Raw genomic sequence first — 21,960 nt, forward strand, 5'->3', positions numbered from 1 at the left:
GTTATAATGATTGTTAACTTATGGACAGTTCACCCCAAAACATGATTTGTTTTGGGTTTGTCGCATTCCTGAGCCAATACTTTGGTGACCAGCAGTGGTTCCCTATGGAGACACAAAGAGCCTGCTTTGTTCACTATGGAGACACAAAGAGCCTGCTTTGTTCCCTATGGAGACACAAAGAGCCTGCTTTGTTCCCTATGGAGATACAAAGGGTCTACTTTGTTCCCTATGGAGACACAAAGGGTCTGCTTTGTTCCCTATGGAGACACAAAGAGTCTGCTTTGTTCCCTATGGAGACACAAAGAGCCTGCTTTGTTCCCTATGGAGACACAAGGGGTCTGCTTTGTTCCCTATGGAGACACAAAGAGCCTGCTTTGTTCCCTATGGAGAAACAAAAGGTCGGCTTTGTTCCCTATGGAGACACAAAGAGCCTGCTTTGTTCCCTATGGAGACACAAAGAGACTGCTTTGTTGCCTATGGAGACACAAAGAGCCTGCTTTGTTCCCTATGGAGACACAAATGGCCTGCTTTGTTCCCTATGGAGACACAAAGAGAGCTTTGTTCCCTATGGAGACACAAAGAGTCTGCTTTGTCCCCTATGGAGACACAAAGAGTCTGCTTTGTCCCCTATGGAGACACAAAGAGTCTGCTTTGTTCCCTATGGAGACACAAAGAGCCTCCTCAAATTATTGGCTTAGGAATGCGACAAAAACAATCCACACACAACATATCCATGAATTCAAGTCTCCATGGGGTGAGGAATCCATAGAAAACAAGTCATTTTGGGGGTGAACTATCCCTTTAACCTTTGCCCTGGGCCTACAGGACTACATGCAGGACGCCCCTGGGAAGGAGATGGACCTGCTGAGAGTGACGGTCAAGGTTCCGGGGAAACGTCCCCCTCGGGCGGTGGCAGCGTGCGGCCCCCATCCCGCAGGCCTCAACGGCCTGGTCAAAGACTCCCACGGAGCGGAAGGAACCAGCCCAGGTCAAACACTACACTACCCACAACCCACCACACTGTCTGCCTTTGACATCCAACACTAAAACACTACACTACCCACAACCCACCACACTGTCTGTCTTTGACATCCAACACTAATGATGGCATGATATGTTTTCTTAACACATGGGATGCCTAACCCATGAAGATTTTACATGATGATCATGTGTGGGTCAAGAAAGCACCTACACTACAGAGGAGGGGCTCACACATTTGATATTTGATTAACTTATACATTTAATTTTAGTAAATTGTCGATGACTGCGCGGCCCAGTTCCTCCCAAGGTCCCCTGAGAACTAAGGGCCCCTGGCCCCGGCCCCACCGGCCTCATGGCTAATACAGCCCTGTCTTCCTCCACTGCTATGCTGACGACACTCAACTATATCTCAAAATCAACCCACCCACCCGCAAACCAGCCACCACCATCTCCCTCACCTCCCCCGCGTGCGAGTTTATGTTCTGTAGGGTGGAAATGGGGATAACATGGGTTTGGGACCGGAGAATTTTGTAAATGAGTAAATATAAAATTGTATTTCTGTATTACAGTATAGGTGCATAATAGGTAACAGACATTTTCCAACGTGAAAGCAACACTGTGCTATATCTGATTAATATTGTCTGAGTGTTAATAGAGGTCTCTGAGTATAATGGATTTAATTAAATGTTCACGCTTGTCTCTATGACTCTTCAGATACTGATTAGCATATTCATGCAATCGTCTACAGTCCAGTCCCTGGGAGTTTCCACTTGCCAGTAGACTACTTACTGCAAGTGGATGAAACCCAGGACTGGTTTCTTAACCAATTTAGACCTGCATCCATGTCACTCTAGATTTTAACCACTTTAACCATTATTTTTTGCTTTAACTATAAAAAAATAGCAGATATACAAGCTCACGTGGCGTGGCGCCGTGTGCTGTAGATCTGCTATTTTTGAGAAATCATGAAAATGTGTGCAAATATTTGAATATATCTTTTTTAAAGCAAACATAATGTACAGAGTTCCCATGGTGATGAAATTCCTGGAAATATTTTGAAATTAGAAATATATTTTTCCAGTACTGGAAAAGTTTTGGAATCGATCAAGGGTCCTGGAAAGTGCTGAAAAAAAATGGCTATGCATTGTTTTTGGTTATTGAGTTTTTTATTGCTGCCAGCGACTTTGAGGGTTTCCTGACACGATTTTCTTACCTTTTGACGTCAGTGGGCGTGTCCATCGTGCACGATCCGCATGCATGCCCCGGTCCACCGACATAGAAACATAATTTTTTCCAAAACCTTCGAAGGATTTACAAGACATTTATAGAATTGTATCAAAAAAAAAAATCAGACTTTTTCCACGATTTTTCAAAAATAGCAGATCTACAAGCTCAGAGCTTGTATATCTCTGCTATATTTTGATAAATAATGGTTAAAGTAATAATGTGTAATGCGTTCCAGCTCTAAATGCGTTGGGCTGACAAAGGTGTGCAGCAGCGCGATGTCCTTCTATAATCAGTAGCAACGCTCCAAGTGCTGTACAAGTGTATTTGTTCTTATTTGAATGAATAACGGTTATTTTAACCAATATTTATAGTAGAGTATGTTTATATAGCCTAATTGACAGGCTGGGATTGCCTCTTGGAAGAATAGAAATGTTGAACTTGTGTACAAATCCCTTGTAGAACATACTGTATTAAGATACAGATTTTAATTTGTTTGTCCATGTGTCACCAGACTCCGCCTTTGAGGGCGTGTCCAGCTCCTCGTCCACTAAGGACGCGGGATCTGTCTCTCCGACCACATACAGGAAGAAGCACAGAAGAAAGAAGAGTTTCAACCAAAAGGGAGACACCACCATTGATGGTACAGTTCAGTTCAGTCTGATCCATGACTGTATTTAGATGCAACCATTGATGGTACAGTTCAGTTCAGTCATGACTGTATTTATGTAGCAGAGTGACTCACTGCCTCAGCCTGATGGCCTCAAAGCTCTAGTATCTCCCTCGGTCTATAGGGATATCCCTTTGGATCAATGGCTTAAGATGTTGGACTTTCACGGGAGGTGAAAGGTTTCCAATCCAGGGCGTTACATTTAGATGCAACGATTGATGGTACTCAGTCCAGTCTAATCTATATTCAACTAGAAGGGCGCAGATTACATTAACCACTTGAACCCGAGCATCCATATTCTGAGGAGAACTTGAGCCATGTTTATTGTCAGATATAGTTATACTGGACATCCACATATGAGAGGTTAGCTTGGTATAAACTTTTGAAACAGTTGACAGCAGTATTTCAATGTTTTGCATTCACTTGGTATAAAACCTCTCTCTCTGTCTCTGCCTCTCTCGCTCTCTTTCTCCCTGCTCAACCTTTTACGGTCCGTTTGCTCTTGAACCCCCGTAGCCAAGCGCAAAATGTGGACGCTAAAAAGCTTGGGTAGCTTAAGAAACGTAAACAAGACAGGTAATAAACAAACGAGGTAACGCTGAGCTGTCAGCCGACGTCATTCAAGCTAAACCCACTAAAAACCCATGATGTGCAAACCATCAATGTATGGCTGCCTGCTTGTTTGTCTTGCTGTTAATGTGCTTACCTGTGGTTGTGGGCGCAGCAGCATTCCATCATACTCATGGATTAAAAAGACCTGGAACACATTATCACGCATTATTACTTTAACCATTATTTTATGCTTTAAGTATAAAAAATAGCAGATCTACAAGCTCACAGCGAGCTTGTATTTTTATCTGATTCTAAAAATGTCTTATAAATCCTTCTAAGGTTTTTGAAAAACATATGTTTCTACAGTATGTCAGTGGTGCTCAAACTTTGTGTACTGTATGTGTAAAAGCAAGAACATAATGTTTAGAACGATAATTTTACTTCGCTTAGGAAACGTCTGCTTTCACGCTGTCTCATAAAATCTGAGATTAGGACTTGCCCTGACAAAATGTTTCAGTGTTGAGATTTTATTTTGTTTTATTCCATGTGTACTGTTTATGCCACTGTTATGTTATGCTACTGTTTACATAATGAGGTACAGTATTGCTGCAACATGTCCATATAGACCTAATGGTAAACCATATTTATCTTCATGCAGTGAATGACACCTCCATCCCATCCATGCATCTTCATTTATGTTATCCCACATGCATGTGTTTGTTTCCAGCAACAACTTTGCATCGTGTTCGGTTACAGTTAACAGTTTCACTCCTTTTCATTCTGGTGCCCAGCAGTGCAACAGTTTCTTGCATTTCTTGCAGTTTCAATTTAAACGACAATTGTCAAAAGTTGTCACAAATTGTCAAATAAATATATCTATCACAAATTGGCTAAAATAGCCAATCTGCAAGCTTTTGAGCTTGTGGGTCTGCTATTTTCACCAACAACAGCACCATTGCACAAACAAAGTATGAAACAGAGTGGTCAAGTAATAATAATGCTGCTTGGAGATCCACCACCACTACCTGACTTTAATTACTTATTAATTCATAATTATATTCACTCTAACAAGGAACACAGACAAAAACACGCTGACTGAGCCTTGGTCTGTTTGCTTCTTATTCACCTGTTGATGTAAAACCTGTGATAAAGTGTCTCCTCTGTCCAGATGAGGAGAACTTTGACTTTCTGGTGGTGATAAACTGTCTCCTCTGTCCAGATGAGGAGAACTTTGACTTTCTGGTGGTGATAAACTGTCTCCTCTGTCCAGACGAGGAGAACTTTGACTTCTTGGTGGTGTCCAGCACGGGTCAGACGTGGCACTTTGAGGCGCTCAGCGTGGAGGAGAGAGACTCCTGGGTCCAGGCCATCGAGAGCGAGATCCTGGCCAGCCTGCAGCTGTGTGAGAGCAGCAAGAACAAGGCAAGAAACAACACTAACAACGCACGCACGCACGCACACACACTCACAGCCTGAAAAGATTGAGAACCACTGCTGTAAGTAGTGGTAGCTGATGGTAGGCGGCCAGGCGTTGCGTTCGACCTCAGCCAGACCCTGGGGGTCTAGCAGCACAGTGAGCGCACTGCCAACAGTGTGATGACTGATGACAGACTCCCACACTCTGGCTGATACTGACAACAAGCCTCTCTAACCTACTTACTTACTTACTTACTTAGTGGGGTCATTGGGACCCGTGGGTGAAAGAAAACTCAATCACTCATTCTCCCATGATCCTTTGGGAGATGATGTTATCGGGAAGTGAATATCCTCCGTTGGCTTCTATGCATTGCTCGGCAGTAAAATGGCTTTATCTCGGAATCTATCTCCAGGTCGAGTCGATCGTCGCAGCGCTTTTTTTCACCGGCCCGTATATAAGCGACGGACAATTCGGTAATTTTTTTCTTTTACATTTGAAAGAAAACAAGTTGATCGATATTACAACATAGTGAATTTCCACAACATGGACACGATCGTGGCTTCCGTGGGTCTTCAAAATAAGGTACAATCAATGGAAAAACCCTGGCAGAAGGTGTCTAAATTATATATAAAGCATAGAAAGTGTTAACCCATTTAGGCCTAGAATTATTGAATGCTTTAACCAGTGAAAAATAGCAGATATACAAGCTCACAGCACGGCACAGAGTGCCGCGCTGCGAGCTTGTAGATCTGCTATTTTTGAAAAAGTCGTGAAAATGTGTGCAAATCTTTGAATATATGTATTTTCAAAGCGAACGTTTTGTATTTCAAATTTTGCTTCTGGGTGGTCCCTGGAACTAAATATTTTTAGATGGGGGTCCGTGGCCAAATACATATAATTTTGGGGGTCCTTCACATTAAAAAGTTGACATAGTAGTCTCTCAAGAACAGACTAACTGAGCTCCAGTTAAGTGAAAAGGACCTTTTCTTTGACGATGGCTGGTCAGATTGCTGACATAGAAACATAGGTTTTTTCAAAAAACCTTAGAAGGATTCAAAAGACACTTGTAGAATCGGGTCAAAATTCTAATTTTCACGTTTAAAAAAATAGCAGATCTACAAGCTCGCAGCGCGGCACTCGGTGCCGCGCTGTGAGCTTGTATATCTGCTATTTTTCAATTGTTAAAGCATAAAATAATGATACACAGCAATGTGTACCCGTTAATAGAGATAAGAGGTTTCTTCACCTTTAGAGCTCTCACAATCCAATGGCACAAAGTCAAGACAAGAACCCTTTAGAAAATACTCTCACAGAAAGAAAGAAAGAAAAACATCTTCCTACAGTGTCTGTGTGTAGCCAGTGGAACGTGTTGCCAGGGCAACGGTGAAAGCTGTCCTCACAAGACCTTGACAGAAGCAATCCATTATTAAAAGGTTATCGTCATTTATTAGAAGAATCGGTTTATAATAATAATAATTTATGCACGTGTGACAGTAAGTGGGGAGTAACGTTTGTCTATTTTAGCATTCAGTTCTCCCAGCCATACCTCTGTCTCTTGCTCCGGAATGCCTCAGCTATTCTGAGTGACAAGAACATGTCTGTCCTCACACAAGGACATGCCTATCCTGTATAAACGGGAGAATTTCAATCTCACCTGCACAACCCAACCCGATAGAGGGTATGGACGTGAATGCCTACTGAGTGGCAAGACACTACTCTCTGGCCTTGACATCCCATAAATCCAAACAGAAAAGTCCTAGTGCAATCACTTTGCCACTCGATTTGCCGTTCACTTTATGCATACGCATATCCTCTATATTACTGTATGCTCTTGTTACAAATGTGTTGTTTCTTTGCCATGGCGGTTGCCGCTCGCACGCACGCACGCACGCACGCACGCACGCACGCACGCACGCACGCACGCACGCGCACGCACGCACACACACACACACACACACACACACACACACACACACACACACACACACACACACACACACACACAGCCCTCCCAGACTGCAGCCTGTCTGGGATGCATCGGTGCGGTGCATGGACACCAACTGTGACCTCCTTGAGGGTAGTTTGAGGTTCCCCCAGGGAGACCCTGGTGTCAACGGTCTACTCTACAGTCCACGGATGTAGAGCTCGGGTTCCTGTGTAAATAAGCCCAAAAGCTTACTAGGATCTCCTTTTATTTGATCCTGTACCAGTGAACTGTACTGCCATGAAACTGTACCTTTTCCTATTGAACCTTCTAATAAAGTCTTCAATCAATCTTCAATCGGACCAAGAGAAGAAAGGGAAAAAAAGAGTCCTGTGCTTAAGAGTCAAACAGTTTCATCAGCCAATTCATGGCGAACGCAAATTAAAATAAATTAAATTCAGACATACTTTGATGACACCCTATAGGCCAGGGATCTTCAACGTTTTCAGGCCAAGGACCCCTTAGTTGAGGGAGAGATGAAGCAGGGACCCCCACAACATTTTCAGAGATTCCATATACAGTAGTTTCATCGTTTGACAGCACAATGATCAGGGTATTCTGGATTCATGTCAATTTGTGTTTTCAGATATTTAACCACTTGAACGGTCAATACTTAATAAACTTGACCTTTCACGCTGTAGTTAGTCTGCTCTTTTTACCCTCAACACCAAAGCTCTTTGCCGAAAATAGCCAATCTACAAGCTCACAACGCCTTGCGCTGCGAGGCGTTGTGAGCTTGTAGATCTGCTATTTGTGGCTAAAGTTCTCAGAATATGGACATTAGGGTTCAAGTGGTTAAAAAAGGAGAAAAAAAGTTTCTATCACACAAACATTTGGAGGACCCCCTGTACTAACTCTGAGGACCCCCTAGGGGTCCCGGACCCCCTGTTGAAGACCCCTGCCCTAGGCAGTAGTGTTGTCTGAGGTGCTGAACTCACTGCACCGGCTGGCCCTGTATGAACTCTCACCTGATGGGGGTGGTGTGTTTTGCAGGCGTGCAAGAACAGCCAGACCGAGGCGGTGGCTCTGCAGGCTATCCGGAACGCCAAGGGGAACAACTTCTGTGTGGACTGTGAAGCTCCCAGTGAGTAACACATTCTTTACTCTCGTTTAAATGTCTCCTAATTACATTTATGTTTTGGAAGGACACGATGAACTCTAATGGAATCCAATTGAGTGAAATGATATGTGGCGACTTTAAATCTATCCATTGTCGGAGGTAATAGCTTGGAAAGTGTGAGCAAAATGTACAGATTGCACCTGCCAGCCTGCTTCACTCACTTAAAGGTATATTCCGTGATTGTATTTCATTCAAATACAAATATAATTGGTACATTTTCCATTCATTCTCCTCACTAGAATGTGTGCTGACCATATAAGGACTTCCACCATGGCCCGTGTTATGAGCATAGCTAGATTCGGTTTTCAGAGGTGGCCAGCCAGTCCTCGACCAATCAGGGTAGAGTATGGTCGTAGTTATGTTATGATGTTTAGTTATGATGGTGAAAATAAAAGTTTTGAGAACCACAGTCGCTCTGAATTAAGAACGTCTGCTAAATGCCTAGCCCTAGATTGTAAACTACTGAACTCATAAAATGCCACAGTCTCGTAGTAAATCAGTATCATACATATCCTGAAGCTGGAGACGTAGGCCTACCGATATTCAGTGATTGGGTCTAATGATCGAAACGAGAACATTATAATGGTGTAAAAAATCTATAAAAAACTAAACATTTCCACGCTGTAAGGCCAGTAAGGGACAAGATGACCCCCGGCCACTTTCATTATCACTGAATACACATTTAACACAATACATCTATCATCACGTGGTGGCAGCTGTAAAAGCCAGACATTCATCTCTGACACGGTGGTCAAATCGACGCAAAGCAGTGACCTTCGACCTCCACTTCAATGAGTTACGGTTGAGCTTTCACCATGACCTCCACGCCTCACTAGAGGTCATCCAACCGTTCCATCAGCAAGTAAGACCACCAATCAAATGGTCTTCAAAAGGTCAAGAGCCGGGACACAGCGGATGAATAATAAGAACGTAAAAAAAAAAAAGACGAGAGAGAACAATGATGAGAAGTTGCATTGGAGCGGTGCGGTGCTGAATTCCAGAAAAAAGACAGGATCATGTATTTTATTACATATTATGTCTGGCTTATGTTTTCCTAGAGAACAGAGCACAAATATGTATTTTGTACAGGATTTCCGGCAGAATCTGTGGTAAATTAGGACGCCCAGAAACAACATCTCATACTCTCTTTCAACCTGAAGAGTGGTGATGTCATCAACATGACGTCATGGTGCCGGCGTCGCAAGCCTCAAAGTAACGCACTGGGTACTCTGACAACAGGTTTGTGTTGACCAGTGTCTATATAAGGTGTTGCAAGTATGTGATGTATGTGATTACGAAGACATGTAGAAGGAACCAGGTACCGTGAACTAGCGTTCATTAAGCATGTGTTATGGGAGAAACCTCCATTATTATTTACCATGAGACTAACCTTCATATCAGTTTCGGTCAAGAATAATGGAGGCTTCATTTGGATTTCTGCAAAACCACGACTTAAGCTCTCAGCTGCCGCCGCAATGCAGCTTGCCAGAGCTAAAAGATATTGTTGAGATCATGATCAACAGCAAGAAGAACGAATGGGAGCTCCAGGCCCTCATCGAGCAGCAGAACCAAGAGAATGCACAGCTTCACAAGCAGCTGCATGTGCTTCAGAAGCAGCTGCGTGAGGAACAGGCCACACTGAAGACGGTCACCGATGAGCTGACAAACGAGAAGCTTCAATGCAAACACTACAAGAAAATGTTGAAACCGAGCAGAGGAGCGAAGGGTAAGGAGATGGAAGGGGAGTTGAACCGCCTGACGGAAAAGATCAAGGAACACCAGAGGCGCTCTGAGCAGGAGAAGGCCCAGCACCTCAAGCAGCTGGCGTCGGAGAAGAACCAAAGGAAGAGCCTGGCGGAGCAGCTGACCAAGGCCAAACAAAGCACAGCTGCAGCACGTGCAAGCACAGCTGGAGAGAGCCCAGGACAACGCACGTTCACAGGAGGTGGAACTGAATCAGCTTCGACCACTTCGGTGCTCGTGGAGGGCAAGGGAGAGCCACCCCATGACGGCACGGGCGCCAGAAGTCAAATGCAATCTATATACAGTATTATATACTGCATATACTGTAGATTGTTGGGTTACATTAACCTTTGTTAATGTAACCCAACAACCTTTGTTCTCTGAGTGAAATAACTCTCTCTCTGTAACATATTCTATTCACCTTATTCCTGGCCCCGCCCCCGGCTTCCTGTTCATATCCTGAAAGAGGCCAAGGTAAATAGGAGGTAGGGATATCACGTGACAACAGGGTATGCGCCATGACGCTCACCATGGGTGCCAGAACTCGCACCGGAAGTGCAATGAAATGCGTGACAGTGAATGGAGCCGGCTAGATCAGCTCATGAACAAACCTGGAAGAAACACTATTTATGAACGATTGAGACCTTTGTCATATAATCTGTTCAGGAATATAAAAGAAAATATATTACAGGTATTTTTCCAATCGCTTGCTTTTCGATGTGCCCAGTGCATAATTAAATAATAATAACAGTAAATAATAATCATTTCTGTCTCTGAAGTATCGCGATATTTGGTTCCCAGACCGGAAACGGTGGATAGTCTTGCAATACTTGGCACGTTTAGAAACATACATTGTGCTCTTTAGATACTGCGACAAAGACACAGTGCACACATCGAAAATCAACACAGCAGAAAAAAATTGTGACATGCCTTTTATTTTCCTGAGCTGAGTATGTTATAAAGGTCTCAATTGTTCAGAAATAGTGTTTATTCATGAGCTGCTCCCATGCTGCTCCACAGTCTTCCACTGGCTCCAGTGCATTCTACCGAAGATTATATTGCGCCACTCTAATATTCAAACTCAGACACGATCGAGTGAGTACATGGGGCGTGCTAAAGATGACACCATGAGCTTGTAGATCGGCTGTTTTGTGGGGAGGATTACTTGGTGCAGAGGGAAGAAAGAAGGCGGCATATTATTGGCCCCTGGGAGTTTCCGGTCAATGAAGTCTATAATAGGGTTCAAGTGGTTAAGTTTGACTCTTGGCAATCTGGGGAGGCTGCCAAAGAAAGACGCCCACTCCTCCTCCTAGTGAGCGGATTCCTTGGTCTAACTGTTCTCTTCCTCTTTCACGCCACAGACGTTGTGTCTTAGACTTAACCCATTAAGACCCTGAAACCGATTCTGTAAATAGCTTCTAAACCAGAGGTTCTCAAACTTTTTTGTGGCAAAGAACCCCAAATCTATATGTATTTGATCACGGACCCCCATCTGGAAATGTTTTGTGACATGGGTTGGGACCCCTAGAAGAGAAGATTTTGTGATAAAAGAAATTGCTAAATGATTTCAAGATTTTTCAAAAATGATTACACAGTTGCAGATGTACAAGTTGTGAGCTTGTAGATCTTGTATATCTTATATCTTGTATTATTCCCCATACATCTGGAGAGAGTCTTGATAGGACAGAGAAATTATTTTTAGAACCCTATGCATCTTTCAACAAGCCTGCCATATCCTTTTTTCTTTAAAATGTATTTCGCAATCTGTTAATTTGATGATGTCTGAAGTGACCATTTAAAATGTAGCAAAAGGGAGCCAGAGCTGCCAGTTGGGAGAAGATGAAAGCCAGTGGTTTCATTCAAAATAGTTCAAACATTAGAACTCATGACTTCTTTATCTTTGGTTGACATCTGCTGAAAATATATTTTGCATGTTGTCGCCAGGGGTGTGGCACCAATTCTGGGCCCTGGGTACAAGGAGGGGTTGAGGTATAAATCGGGTTTAACCCATTTAAACTGGGAACGCATTATTACGCGTTATTTTGTGCTTTAACTATTGTCGCTTCCAGCCATCCCAGGTCTCCATACATCCAGCAAGCTTGTTGGTGCTTTGCACTCCTGCGTCTTTCTTGAGTAAATCCACATAATGTTAGTGTGGGATGTCCTCATGACCGGTGCCTGTTTGTTGGTTCCCACGGCACCAGTTTGCTGGCTGGCAGCTCCTGTTGTCTTTGGCATTGTCCTGCTAGTCTCATTCTCCTGGCTGCTATTTTATCGCTCACCCTTGGTATTCCAGCATACAGATTCTTGTTGGTAACGTGTACTCTTGCTGATGTTAGCACCACACGTAACACTCTGGTGTAGCACCCCTCTAGAGACTTCTGCAGAGTTGGCTTCAGGGCGGCAGGGTCCAACATTCACTGCCATATAGGAGAACAGACTCTACCGTTGCATAGAAGAAGCCAAGTTTTATTAGACGTGGGAGGTTGGAGTTCCATGCACTGGCCATGCCATTCAGGGCCCTCCATGCTAGTGACTTCCTCACTTTAAGATCTTCCTCTGTTGTGTTGACCCATATGAGCCATGAGGTACTTGAAGTCCTTGACTAAAGCGACGCGGATGAGTTCCTGGTCTTAACCGTAGGACTTGTATATGATGCTCCGCCTCTTTCTCTCCCTCCCTCCCCACCAGATCCCACCTGGGCCAGCCTGAACCTGGGGGCTCTGATCTGCATCGAGTGCTCTGGCATCCACAGGAACCTGGGGACCCACCTGTCCCGCGTGCGCTCCCTGGACCTGGACGACCTGCCCCGGGAGATGCTGCAGGTGCTCAGCGCCATCGGAAACCACACCGTCAACTGTATCTGGGAGGGCCGCACACTGGGCCACCTCAAACCTCTGCCCCATGCCACGAGGTAAACAACACATACAATCTGTGTCAGGGGCAGGGCCGGACTTACCATTGGGCAAGGGTGGGCACGTGCCCGGGGGCCTCGGGGGAGGGGGGCCCCCCCGAAAAAAAGAAAAAAAAACATTTTGTAAAAAAAAAGGGGAAAAAAAAGAAAAAGAAAAAACATTTTAAAGTATTGCAATCCAAATAAAGTGATATTTGTGTTTAGTTACTGTACATTTTGTTTTATTATGGTAATAACATTGAGAGCTTCTGCTCTGCTGGCCGCACTGCATGTAGCTGCTCTGAAAGCTTAGTGCAGTCTAAAGCCCGTCCACCTTATGTATCCGGTACTTTCCACACACATAGGCTACACACATGCACACACACCCCACTTCTGTATCCGCTTTAGACCCTTCCAATGAGCCAATGAGGATACACAGTCATATTATGCACGGGCCAGTCCGGAGGTGAGTTCACGGTGTGGTCAGGTGGACCGGGGGTGGAATGCATTGTGGGATATTTCAGTCCACTATATATGCTCACTATACATTCGGACACTTAAGAATGGCAGAACCCCTATATAGTGCACTATATTAGGGAATAGGGCAGATTTCGGACACAGCTTTTTGAAATAAAAAACATTTAAAAAATGTTCAGAAAAAATTTCTAAAAGAAAAGAAATTCAAAAACATATTTTTGTTATATTCAATACACCTCCAGCATTATGACAAAACAAAAGTATGTGTGCGGGGTGGGGTCCAGTTCTAGTGTATGTTTAACATCATACAGTGTTCCCATTGTGAGCTTGTAGATCGGCTATTTTCAATAATATAGTTTGTTGTTTGCTGCAGTAATGGTCTTTTTCTTTTGAGGTATTTAAAAGGTCTTCCCATTGATTTTTGATTCCTCCCGTTGTTGTTGTTCTTTTGTTGTCTACTTCAGAGAGGAGCGTGAGTCGTGGATCCGGGCCAAGTACGAGCTGAGGCTTTTTGTGGCGCCTCTGCCTCCTCCCGGCCCCGCCTCCTCCCCCGGAGACGACAGCATCTCTCTGTCGGGGCGCCTCCTGCTGGCGGTGATGGAGCACAACCTGCCCAGGCTGCTGCTGCTGCTGGCTCACTGCACCAAGGAGGACATCAACGCTGCGCCTACCGGCGCTGGCCTGGCGGGGGCACTATCCTCACATCATCCCCTGGCCTACAGGCTGCCGGCCTGCCCCCTTCACGCCGCCTGTCAGCAGGCTGACGTGGTCATGACACAACTCCTAATATGGGTATGTTGATTAAACCTTATGACACAGCTCCTTATATGGGTAGGTTGTTTAACCTTATGACACAGCTCCTTATATGGGTATGTTGTTTAACCTTATGACACAGCTCCTTATATGGGTATGTTGATTAAACCTTATGACACAGATCCTTATATGGGTATGTTGTTTAACCTTATGACACAGATCCTTATATGGGTATGTTGTTTAACCTTATGACACAACTCCTTATATGGGTATGTTGTTTAACCTTATGACACAGATCCTTATATGGGTATGTTGTTTAACCTTATGACACAACTCCTTATATGGGTATGTTGTTTAACCTTATGACACAGATCCTTATATGGGTAGGTTGTTTAAACCTTATGACACAGATCCTTATATGGGTAATGTTTTATAAACTTATGAGACAGCTCCTTATATGGGTAGTGTGAGTGCCAGCTATTTAAGCAATATTACAAGAGAGGGTGTGGGTTAAAGGAGTAGTTCACCCCCAACATGTCTTTTTTTCTATTGATTACTCATGCCATGGAGAGTAGAGTTCAATAATATTTTTTGGTTTTTGTCACATTCCTAAGTAAAGAGTAAATTTACCCCCATTGATTCCGGATGGAGACCCGTTTCGAAACGGGTCCCCATCCGGAACGAATGGGGGTACATTTATTGTTATCACATTTTTGTCTTAGGAATGCGACAAAAAACTAAAATTATTATTGAACTCTAGTCTCCATGGCATGAGTAATCAATAGAAAAAAAGTCATTTTGGGGGTGAACTACTCCTTTAACATGATTATTGTACCGCATGTGTTGCCGCAGGCCCGTAGGCAGCGCAGAAGTTACAATAATCACTTAAACCACACGCTCTTGTGTAATATTGCGATTATACAACTGTATACAACCTCATTTCGTTGTAATTAAGATATTAGAAAGGAATTTGTTTTTAATGCCACATTTATACTATGTCCCTGAACTTCACATGAAAACTGCTAGCCTAGCTGCTAGCATAGTTTGAGGGGAGGGGAGCGTTTCAGCTCTTTTGTGACCAGCGCAGCTGATATCTTTGTTTGATCAGTGTGGTAGTGCTCGTTATTCACACGGGTAGAGAGTTATAATAAACAATCATTTAACAGACTGAGTGCTTTTCCCGAACTTCTTCGGGATTTCAGAACCGGGCGGTAGTGTGCCTATCCCGAACTTCTTCGGTCGCAGTTACTATCAAAACCTCCACCGCCTGTCAGTCAGTCAGTCAGTCTGTCTGTCTGTCAGTCACACGTCACACTTTTGCCCTTCTCATATCTCCGCCACCGTTGCCCCGATCCATGCCAAACATTGCACACACACTCCTTGGGTGCTAAACCATTACTTCCACCCCTGATTTCTCACATGGCCCTCTTCTAGCGCCACCATGAGGCCGATTAATGCAAAACAATTGTTTTGGACAGATTTTGCCCTAAAATCACCTGACGGTCGCTTATCTCCCGATTTAGGGAGTCTTACTGGTATTATAAAACCTTACCGCACCGTTGTGGGTGTCCGCTGGTGAAAATAGACTCTGTGATCCATTTCCATTGGACGATGACATCATCGCGGAGCAAAAAATTCCATAGAGAATCTATTCATAGTGCAAATAAACTGCTTTATCTCAAAATATATATATATTTGGATCGCCCAGAACCTAATTTTTTCACAGAAATATAGCAAGACAATGATCGCTTGGCAATGGCTTCACATAACAACATCCGGGTTCTAGGTGAAAAGGGTGAAGTGACGAAAAATGAATTCTAAACTATTATAACATTAAAACCTGGCAATTTACATTAGGCAAAAAAAAGGGCCATCTGGTGGGCAACTCATTTGGCGAAGTGTGGAGATTATGGTTTGTCATCAGAATATGTAAATGATTGATGCTCTTGTGTGGTGTGGACACGCTGGTGCTTCTTCAGAGTTCCTAACTCACTGAAACCCTTATCACACTGTTTACACACAAAGGGCTTCTCTCCGCTATGGACTCGCTGGTGCCTCTTCAGAGTTCCTAACTCACTGAAACTCTTGTCACACTGTTTACACACAAAGGGCTTCTCTCCGCTATGGACTCGCTGGTGCCTCTTCAGAGTTCCTAACTCACTGAAACTCTTGTCACACTGTTTACACACAAAGGGCTTTTTTCCGCTATGGACAAGCTGGTGATTCTTCAGGTTACCTGACTGACTGAAACTCTTGTCACAATGTTTACACACAAAGGGTTTTTCTCCACTGTGGACACGCTGGTGCTTCTTCAGAGTTCCTAACTGACCAAAACTCTTGTCACACTGTTTACAGACGAAAGGGTTTTCACCACTGTGGATGAGCTGGTGTCTCTTCAGACTCCCTAACACACTGAAACCCTTGTCACACTGTTTACACACAAAGGGTTTTTCTCCAGTGTGGACACGCTGGTGTGTCTTCAGAGACCCTGAATCACTGAAACCCTTGTCACACTGTCTACAGACGAAGGGTTTCTCTCCACTGTGGATACGCTGGTGTTTCATCAGACCCCCTAACTCACTGAAACCCTTGTCACACTGTTTACACACAAAGGGTTTTTCTCCAGTGTGGACACGCTGGTGTGTCTTCAGGTTACCTAACAAACTGAAACCCTTGTCACAATGTTTACACTGGAAAGGTTTTTCTTTGGTGTGGACATGCTGGACGTGCTGTGTGGATACCTCAATGAAACTCTCACATAAGAGGTTTTTCTTTCCTGGGTAGGTCATCCAATGTTTCCTTACTTCTCCTGGATGCGTCGAAGTCCTCGCAAGATCTCGGTTGGCCTGTGTCTCCTTGTTGCTGGCTGGTTACACAGCTGGTGATTGTCAGACAGGAAGATGAGGGCAGCTGTCCATTGCTCATCGTTTGACAGTAGAGGTTGTTGTGGCTCCTCATCATGTCTTCATGGAGGGTTACCCGAGACATGAAGGCGTATGGACAACTGTGTCTTGGAAGATTGGTTTATGGCACCGCTTCTGCTACTTGAACTGTAAATTGGAAGGCGTTTCTTTGTCTCTTGCAGGCTGGAAAGACTAGTCTAGTATATTCTCTGTCAATCTGTTTCTTCCCCTCTATGTCTCTATATAGCAGCCCCTCTGACACTCACAATGTTCTCCGTCTGTTATACGTTTCCCCTGGTCATACCCAGATTAAATGTGACATTTAAAAACTGTGTCACATCTTATTCAGGTTGACCAGAGCTCTGGTCTGACGTCACACCACACAAACCATTGACATCATTCCTAATTACACCGATTTTCACATCTGACAAGTAGGCCATCTATGTCCTACCTCTACGCAAGCAGAGCGTGCCATGAGGTGGGTTCATCACTGGCATCACAGATTAAAAAAAAATATATATATATATGCATATACATACAAAATAAAATACAAACCCTTGAGAACAAAGGGGTTCTACAGCGCGCCTCAGCCTACATGGCCAGTCTGGTGCATCACAGGAGCAGGAACAGATGTACCGGTATGCAGAGGAGAGAGACACTGGAGCAGCTCAGACAGTTCTAACCTTTTATTTTAACGTGCCAGTATAGAAAAATTGATTAACGTTTCGATGGTGCATCTTCATCAGTCATGAGTGGTGGCAAACAAAGTGGTGCATTTATACAGAGACAGGAGAGGGCTAGGTATTTAACCTTTACCTTGGAGTTTAACTCTTTCTGTGCCAAATGCCAAAATGGCTCCAAGGTAGCTGTGCCACGGTTTTGTATGTTTTTCTTTACTATGCAATGAAAAAAAATGTTTTTTTTTTTTATAATTTTTTCCCCACATAAACAGACACAGTTGTTGTGATTCAGTGGCAAAAAGAATGTTGTCAATCAGACAAATGGTTCCAGAGATAGAGCTGTTTGAATCAAAAAAAGTGTCCATCCACTAGAATGAACACACATTTTCTCAATCAGCTAAACGAGGGAGCCAACACACAAACAGAGAAAAGCATCTCTTTGATCTCAGGTCATTTTGACATCTTAAAAAAAAAAAAAAAAATGATTTTTTTTCCTTTCTATACAAAAAACACAAAAGACGTCATGAGACGTCATTGGCACCCAGTGCTTTTGAAAAAAAAACGTCAAGAGACGTCATTGGCACAAGAGACCTTACAATATTTAGGAGCAAAGATGGCCAAAAGATGGCAAAGATGGTAGAAACACGCTCCTAAGAGCAAACAGTAACCACTCTAAACAGGTCATCCGTAACATCCCCATTGGCCAATATTTGCGCCTCAGACGCAACTTTAGCTCCACTTCGGATTTTAAATCAAAAGCTACAGAGCTTACTAACCGCTTTGCAGAAAAAGGCTATAACCAAGCAGACCTACTGTAGACACAGCTTACCATAGAGCTCTTAACACAGACAGACTTTACTCATCCAAAAACCCAAGCCTCCTACACTCTGTTTCTCAGCACAGTACACGCCAGCGGCAGGGCTAATAAAAAATGTATTTCTTAAACACTGGCATATTTTGAAAAGTGATCCCAAACTGGCAAATATAACTGCCCTGAATATTCACCTTTCAGGAGGCAGAGGTAGTTATCACTTCTAGACAGGCGAGAAGTACGATTTTTGAATGTTTTTAATTTTTTTGTCCATGAACTGAATACCGAGGACTTAAAAAAGGACTTGGGATGCTCCTTTTAGACAGGGTGTTTAGCTGTACTTGTACTGTACTACATTTTTTTATATTGTATTGACTACTTGTACTTTTTTTTGTCTAATAAAATACTCAATCAATCAATCAATCAATCAATCAATCAATCAATCAATCAAAAAACATTATGACTAATGGGTAGTACAACTGCTGTTCTAAATGCTGAGACTACCTGGTACAACTGCTAGTCTAAATCCTCTTTGGGATTGAAGTAGAGACGTCATGAGGTGCTCCTCACACCACTGGCATCACCAGGAATACTGGTCCCTCATTGCCTGTTAATGATGACGTTGCCAGAGATGCTGGTCCCTGAATGGGCCACGGTCTTAAACAAGAGAGGACACTGACATACAACACACGCAGCAGATCGCAGTACCTGAGTGCTCTGCTTGTGCAAGTAATAATAATGTGGACTAGCCATATATGGTACAAATTCTGGAGATTGTGGCATATATACTGGATGACGTCATCGGCTGACTATCTGTAGTCCAGCTTTGCAGGCTGGTAAAAAAAATCACACCTGTATCACGACACACATGCATATCTCCTTGTATGGGCCTTTCTGTCTGTGATGTCAGTTATCTCCATACATGGAGTTTCGTGCTCATATGGACATACAAAGCCAGATGTAGGAGCAGTAGCATCGCCCATTGCAGTCCATAGTTATCGCTCATTACTGGCTCCAGAATCAGAAGAATTGGTAGAAATGTGATATTTTAATGGCAGCACTCATTTGCATACCAGCATGCCACAGGTAAATTGTATCAATTTAAGAATAGTTTAATTGTGATCCTTGACCTTATTTTTTTTCATTTAGGTGACATATGGGCTGATTTATAGTGAAAATAGATGTTTCTATAATGGTGGCACCAATTTGCATATAAATGGTATATAGGACATTTTGACAACTTTTTAACATGGCTCATCATTTTGTACACATTTTTTAAAATCTAGAATAGCTGATTATAAGTATATTTCTTCCCACTTTACTAAATGACTTGTCTTGTTGTAACTGAATAGATTGGATTGTTTTGAGTTTTAGAGCTGTTAAATGATGTTATGATGAGCAGACCAATGCAGAACAATTGTCACGCTTGTATATAGGCTGCTATAATGATATTGAGCTATTTATGGAATGAATTGTGGTGCCCACCCATTTATATTCAGGCCTACCCGAAACCTTATTTTCTGGCTACACCACCGCTTAAGAACCGATCATCCAAACATGTTCTAACCAGTGTTGTTTTTTATTTAGTTTTAGTCATAGTCTTTTGAATAAAATGTCATTTAGTTTTAGTCATAATTTAGTCACCTGAAAAGTATTAGTTTTAGTCTAATTTTAGTCGACTAAATATCATAAGTTTTTAGGCGACTAAATCTATTTTCAGCACGCAACACCTGAGAGCAACCAAACATAAAATGACTCTCTTCTCCACTAGTCCCTCCCTAACGTTTTAGTTTTTATTTTGTTGACGAAATTGCGCTGCGACGCGTTGTGAGCTTGTAGATCTGCTATTTTCAGCACGCAACACCTGAGAGCAACCAAACATAAAATGACTCTCTTCTCCACTAGTCCCTCCCTAACGTTTTAGTTTTTATTTTGTTGACGAAATTGTCAATATATTTAGTCTTAGTTTTAGTCATCACAGATTAGTTTTTATTTCATTTTTATTTAGTTTTCGTCAGTGAAACAAACGCAGTCGACAACATTTTTCGTCATAGTTTTAGTCGACGAAATCAACACTGGTTCCAACTGATACTGCATTTCCCACTGAAAAGCTTGGGAACAAGTAACAACCTGAACCTTGATCTAATCTATCCCTTTTCTCCTTCCACCCTCTCCTCTCCTCTCCTCTCCTCTCCTCTCCTCTCCTCTCCTCTCCTCTCCCTGACAGTACGGTTGTGACGTGCGTTACCGTGACGCCCACGGGCAGACGGCCCTCACCCTGGCGCGCCACGCCGGCAGCCAGGAGTGTGTGAACATCCTGCTGCAGTACGGCTGCCCCAACGAGCCCCCCCTGCCCCCGGTGCTCCCCTACCACCACATGGAGCCCCCCCTGCCCCCGGTGCCCCCCTACCACCACATGGCCCCCACGGCCAGCTTCAATGTAGCCGCCGCCAGCCTCACCCCGCCCAGGCTCCCCCATGTGGCCAGGACGCCATACACCACCTCCTCCTCCTCACATAGGAGCGGCGGAGCCGCCACGCTGATCCACGTGGGCTCTAGGAGAGCCATGTCGTAACGACGCACTGCCTCTCAACGCTCCGTTACCGGGAGGAGGGGATGGGGACCAGGGGTCCCAGAGGATGGCTTTTTAAGGGGCGTATTTGTGACTCTGAGAGAGTACGAGTTGGAAGCAAACGGACTGGGACGAAAGGTAGCTCTCCACCGCACCGACGTCGGTTGCAGTAAGCGTTGGAAAGCTGTCGGACTCTTGCCCGACAACATGCCGTTGAATGGGCGGCGGGTACACTGTTAAATCTGCTGTTGAATGGGCGGTGGGTACACTGTTAAATCTGCTGTTGAATGGGCGGTGGGTACACTGTTAAATCTGCTGTTGAATGGGCGGTAGGTACACTGTTAAATCTGCTGTTGAATGGGCGGTGGGTACACTGTTAAATCTGCTGTTGAATGGGCGGTGGGTAGACTGTTAAATCTGCGCATCAGGGCATCAATCTGGGCGCATCAGGTCACAAGTTGTAGGGAAGCTTCGATAGCCGACTGAGGCTTTCAAACCGTTGCATAGCAGGAGGCTTGTTGTTGAAAAAGACATCAAGCCATAGGGTATTTTCTTTTTTTTTCTTTTTTTTTGCAGCCATCTGCCTGTGTCGGCTCACAGGTGCATTCAGCAACCTTTTTTCACACCTTCCAACCGACTGATCTCCCGTCTTCATTGGACTGCCAGTCTGTCGTAATAATCTGTAGTAGTCTGTTTGGTGGAGAGCTACCGTCACTCTGAGAGGGTACAAATGGAACCGTGGTTACATTTGGGAACCCCAATCCACTCTGTAAATGTCTGTGTTCATTTAACTCTGAGTAGAGAGCGTACAAATGGAACCACATGGACCCCGCTTATGGAGACGGTACCCCGGTACTGATGAGGTGTGACGTTTTCAAAGGAAGCCTCTTTGTGTGTGAATGTTTACACCTGCTGTTGAACAAGTAGCTCTGCGTTCACGGGAGAGTGTTTTTTGCAGGTCTTTCAGTCCGAGTGTATCAAAAAGGCAACTGGGTTAAGGCAGCGGAAGCTTGTGATTGGCTGCACGGAGGTGACCAAAGTCGGGGGGACGGAGATACACCTAAACTTAACCTTAACCCTAACCCTAACCTCAGTAGAACTAACGATGGTGAATGTTAACCTGGCGAAATGCTAACCTGCCGACGCTGGTGAATGCTAACCTGGTAAATCTTAAACTGGT

The 21,960-nt window shown here is 43.9% G+C and overlaps 1 protein-coding gene across 1 annotated transcript in view; it reads left to right on the top strand.

Moving 5' to 3' along the window:
* LOC308286929 (arf-GAP with GTPase, ANK repeat and PH domain-containing protein 2-like) overlaps window positions 1-20,783 on the top strand; it is a gene marked incomplete at both ends in the record, with an annotated part of 63,089 nt that extends 42,306 nt beyond the window's left edge. Inside the window, 8 exons of the mRNA XM_080728051.1 lie at window positions 826-988; window positions 2,720-2,848; window positions 3,392-3,451; window positions 4,698-4,849; window positions 7,822-7,912; window positions 12,383-12,605; window positions 13,526-13,853; window positions 20,436-20,783. Of these exons, the coding sequence (XP_080584177.1) occupies window positions 826-988; window positions 2,720-2,848; window positions 3,392-3,451; window positions 4,698-4,849; window positions 7,822-7,912; window positions 12,383-12,605; window positions 13,526-13,853; window positions 20,436-20,783 (1,494 nt within the window). The remainder of the gene's footprint in view (window positions 1-825; window positions 989-2,719; window positions 2,849-3,391; window positions 3,452-4,697; window positions 4,850-7,821; window positions 7,913-12,382; window positions 12,606-13,525; window positions 13,854-20,435) is intronic.
* Window positions 20,784-21,960: the final 1,177 nt, after the last annotated feature.

This window comes from Nannobrachium achirus, assembly GCF_963921795.1.
Source record: "Nannobrachium achirus genome assembly, chromosome: 6".
Classification (NCBI taxonomy): domain Eukaryota; kingdom Metazoa; phylum Chordata; class Actinopteri; order Myctophiformes; family Myctophidae; genus Nannobrachium; species Nannobrachium achirus.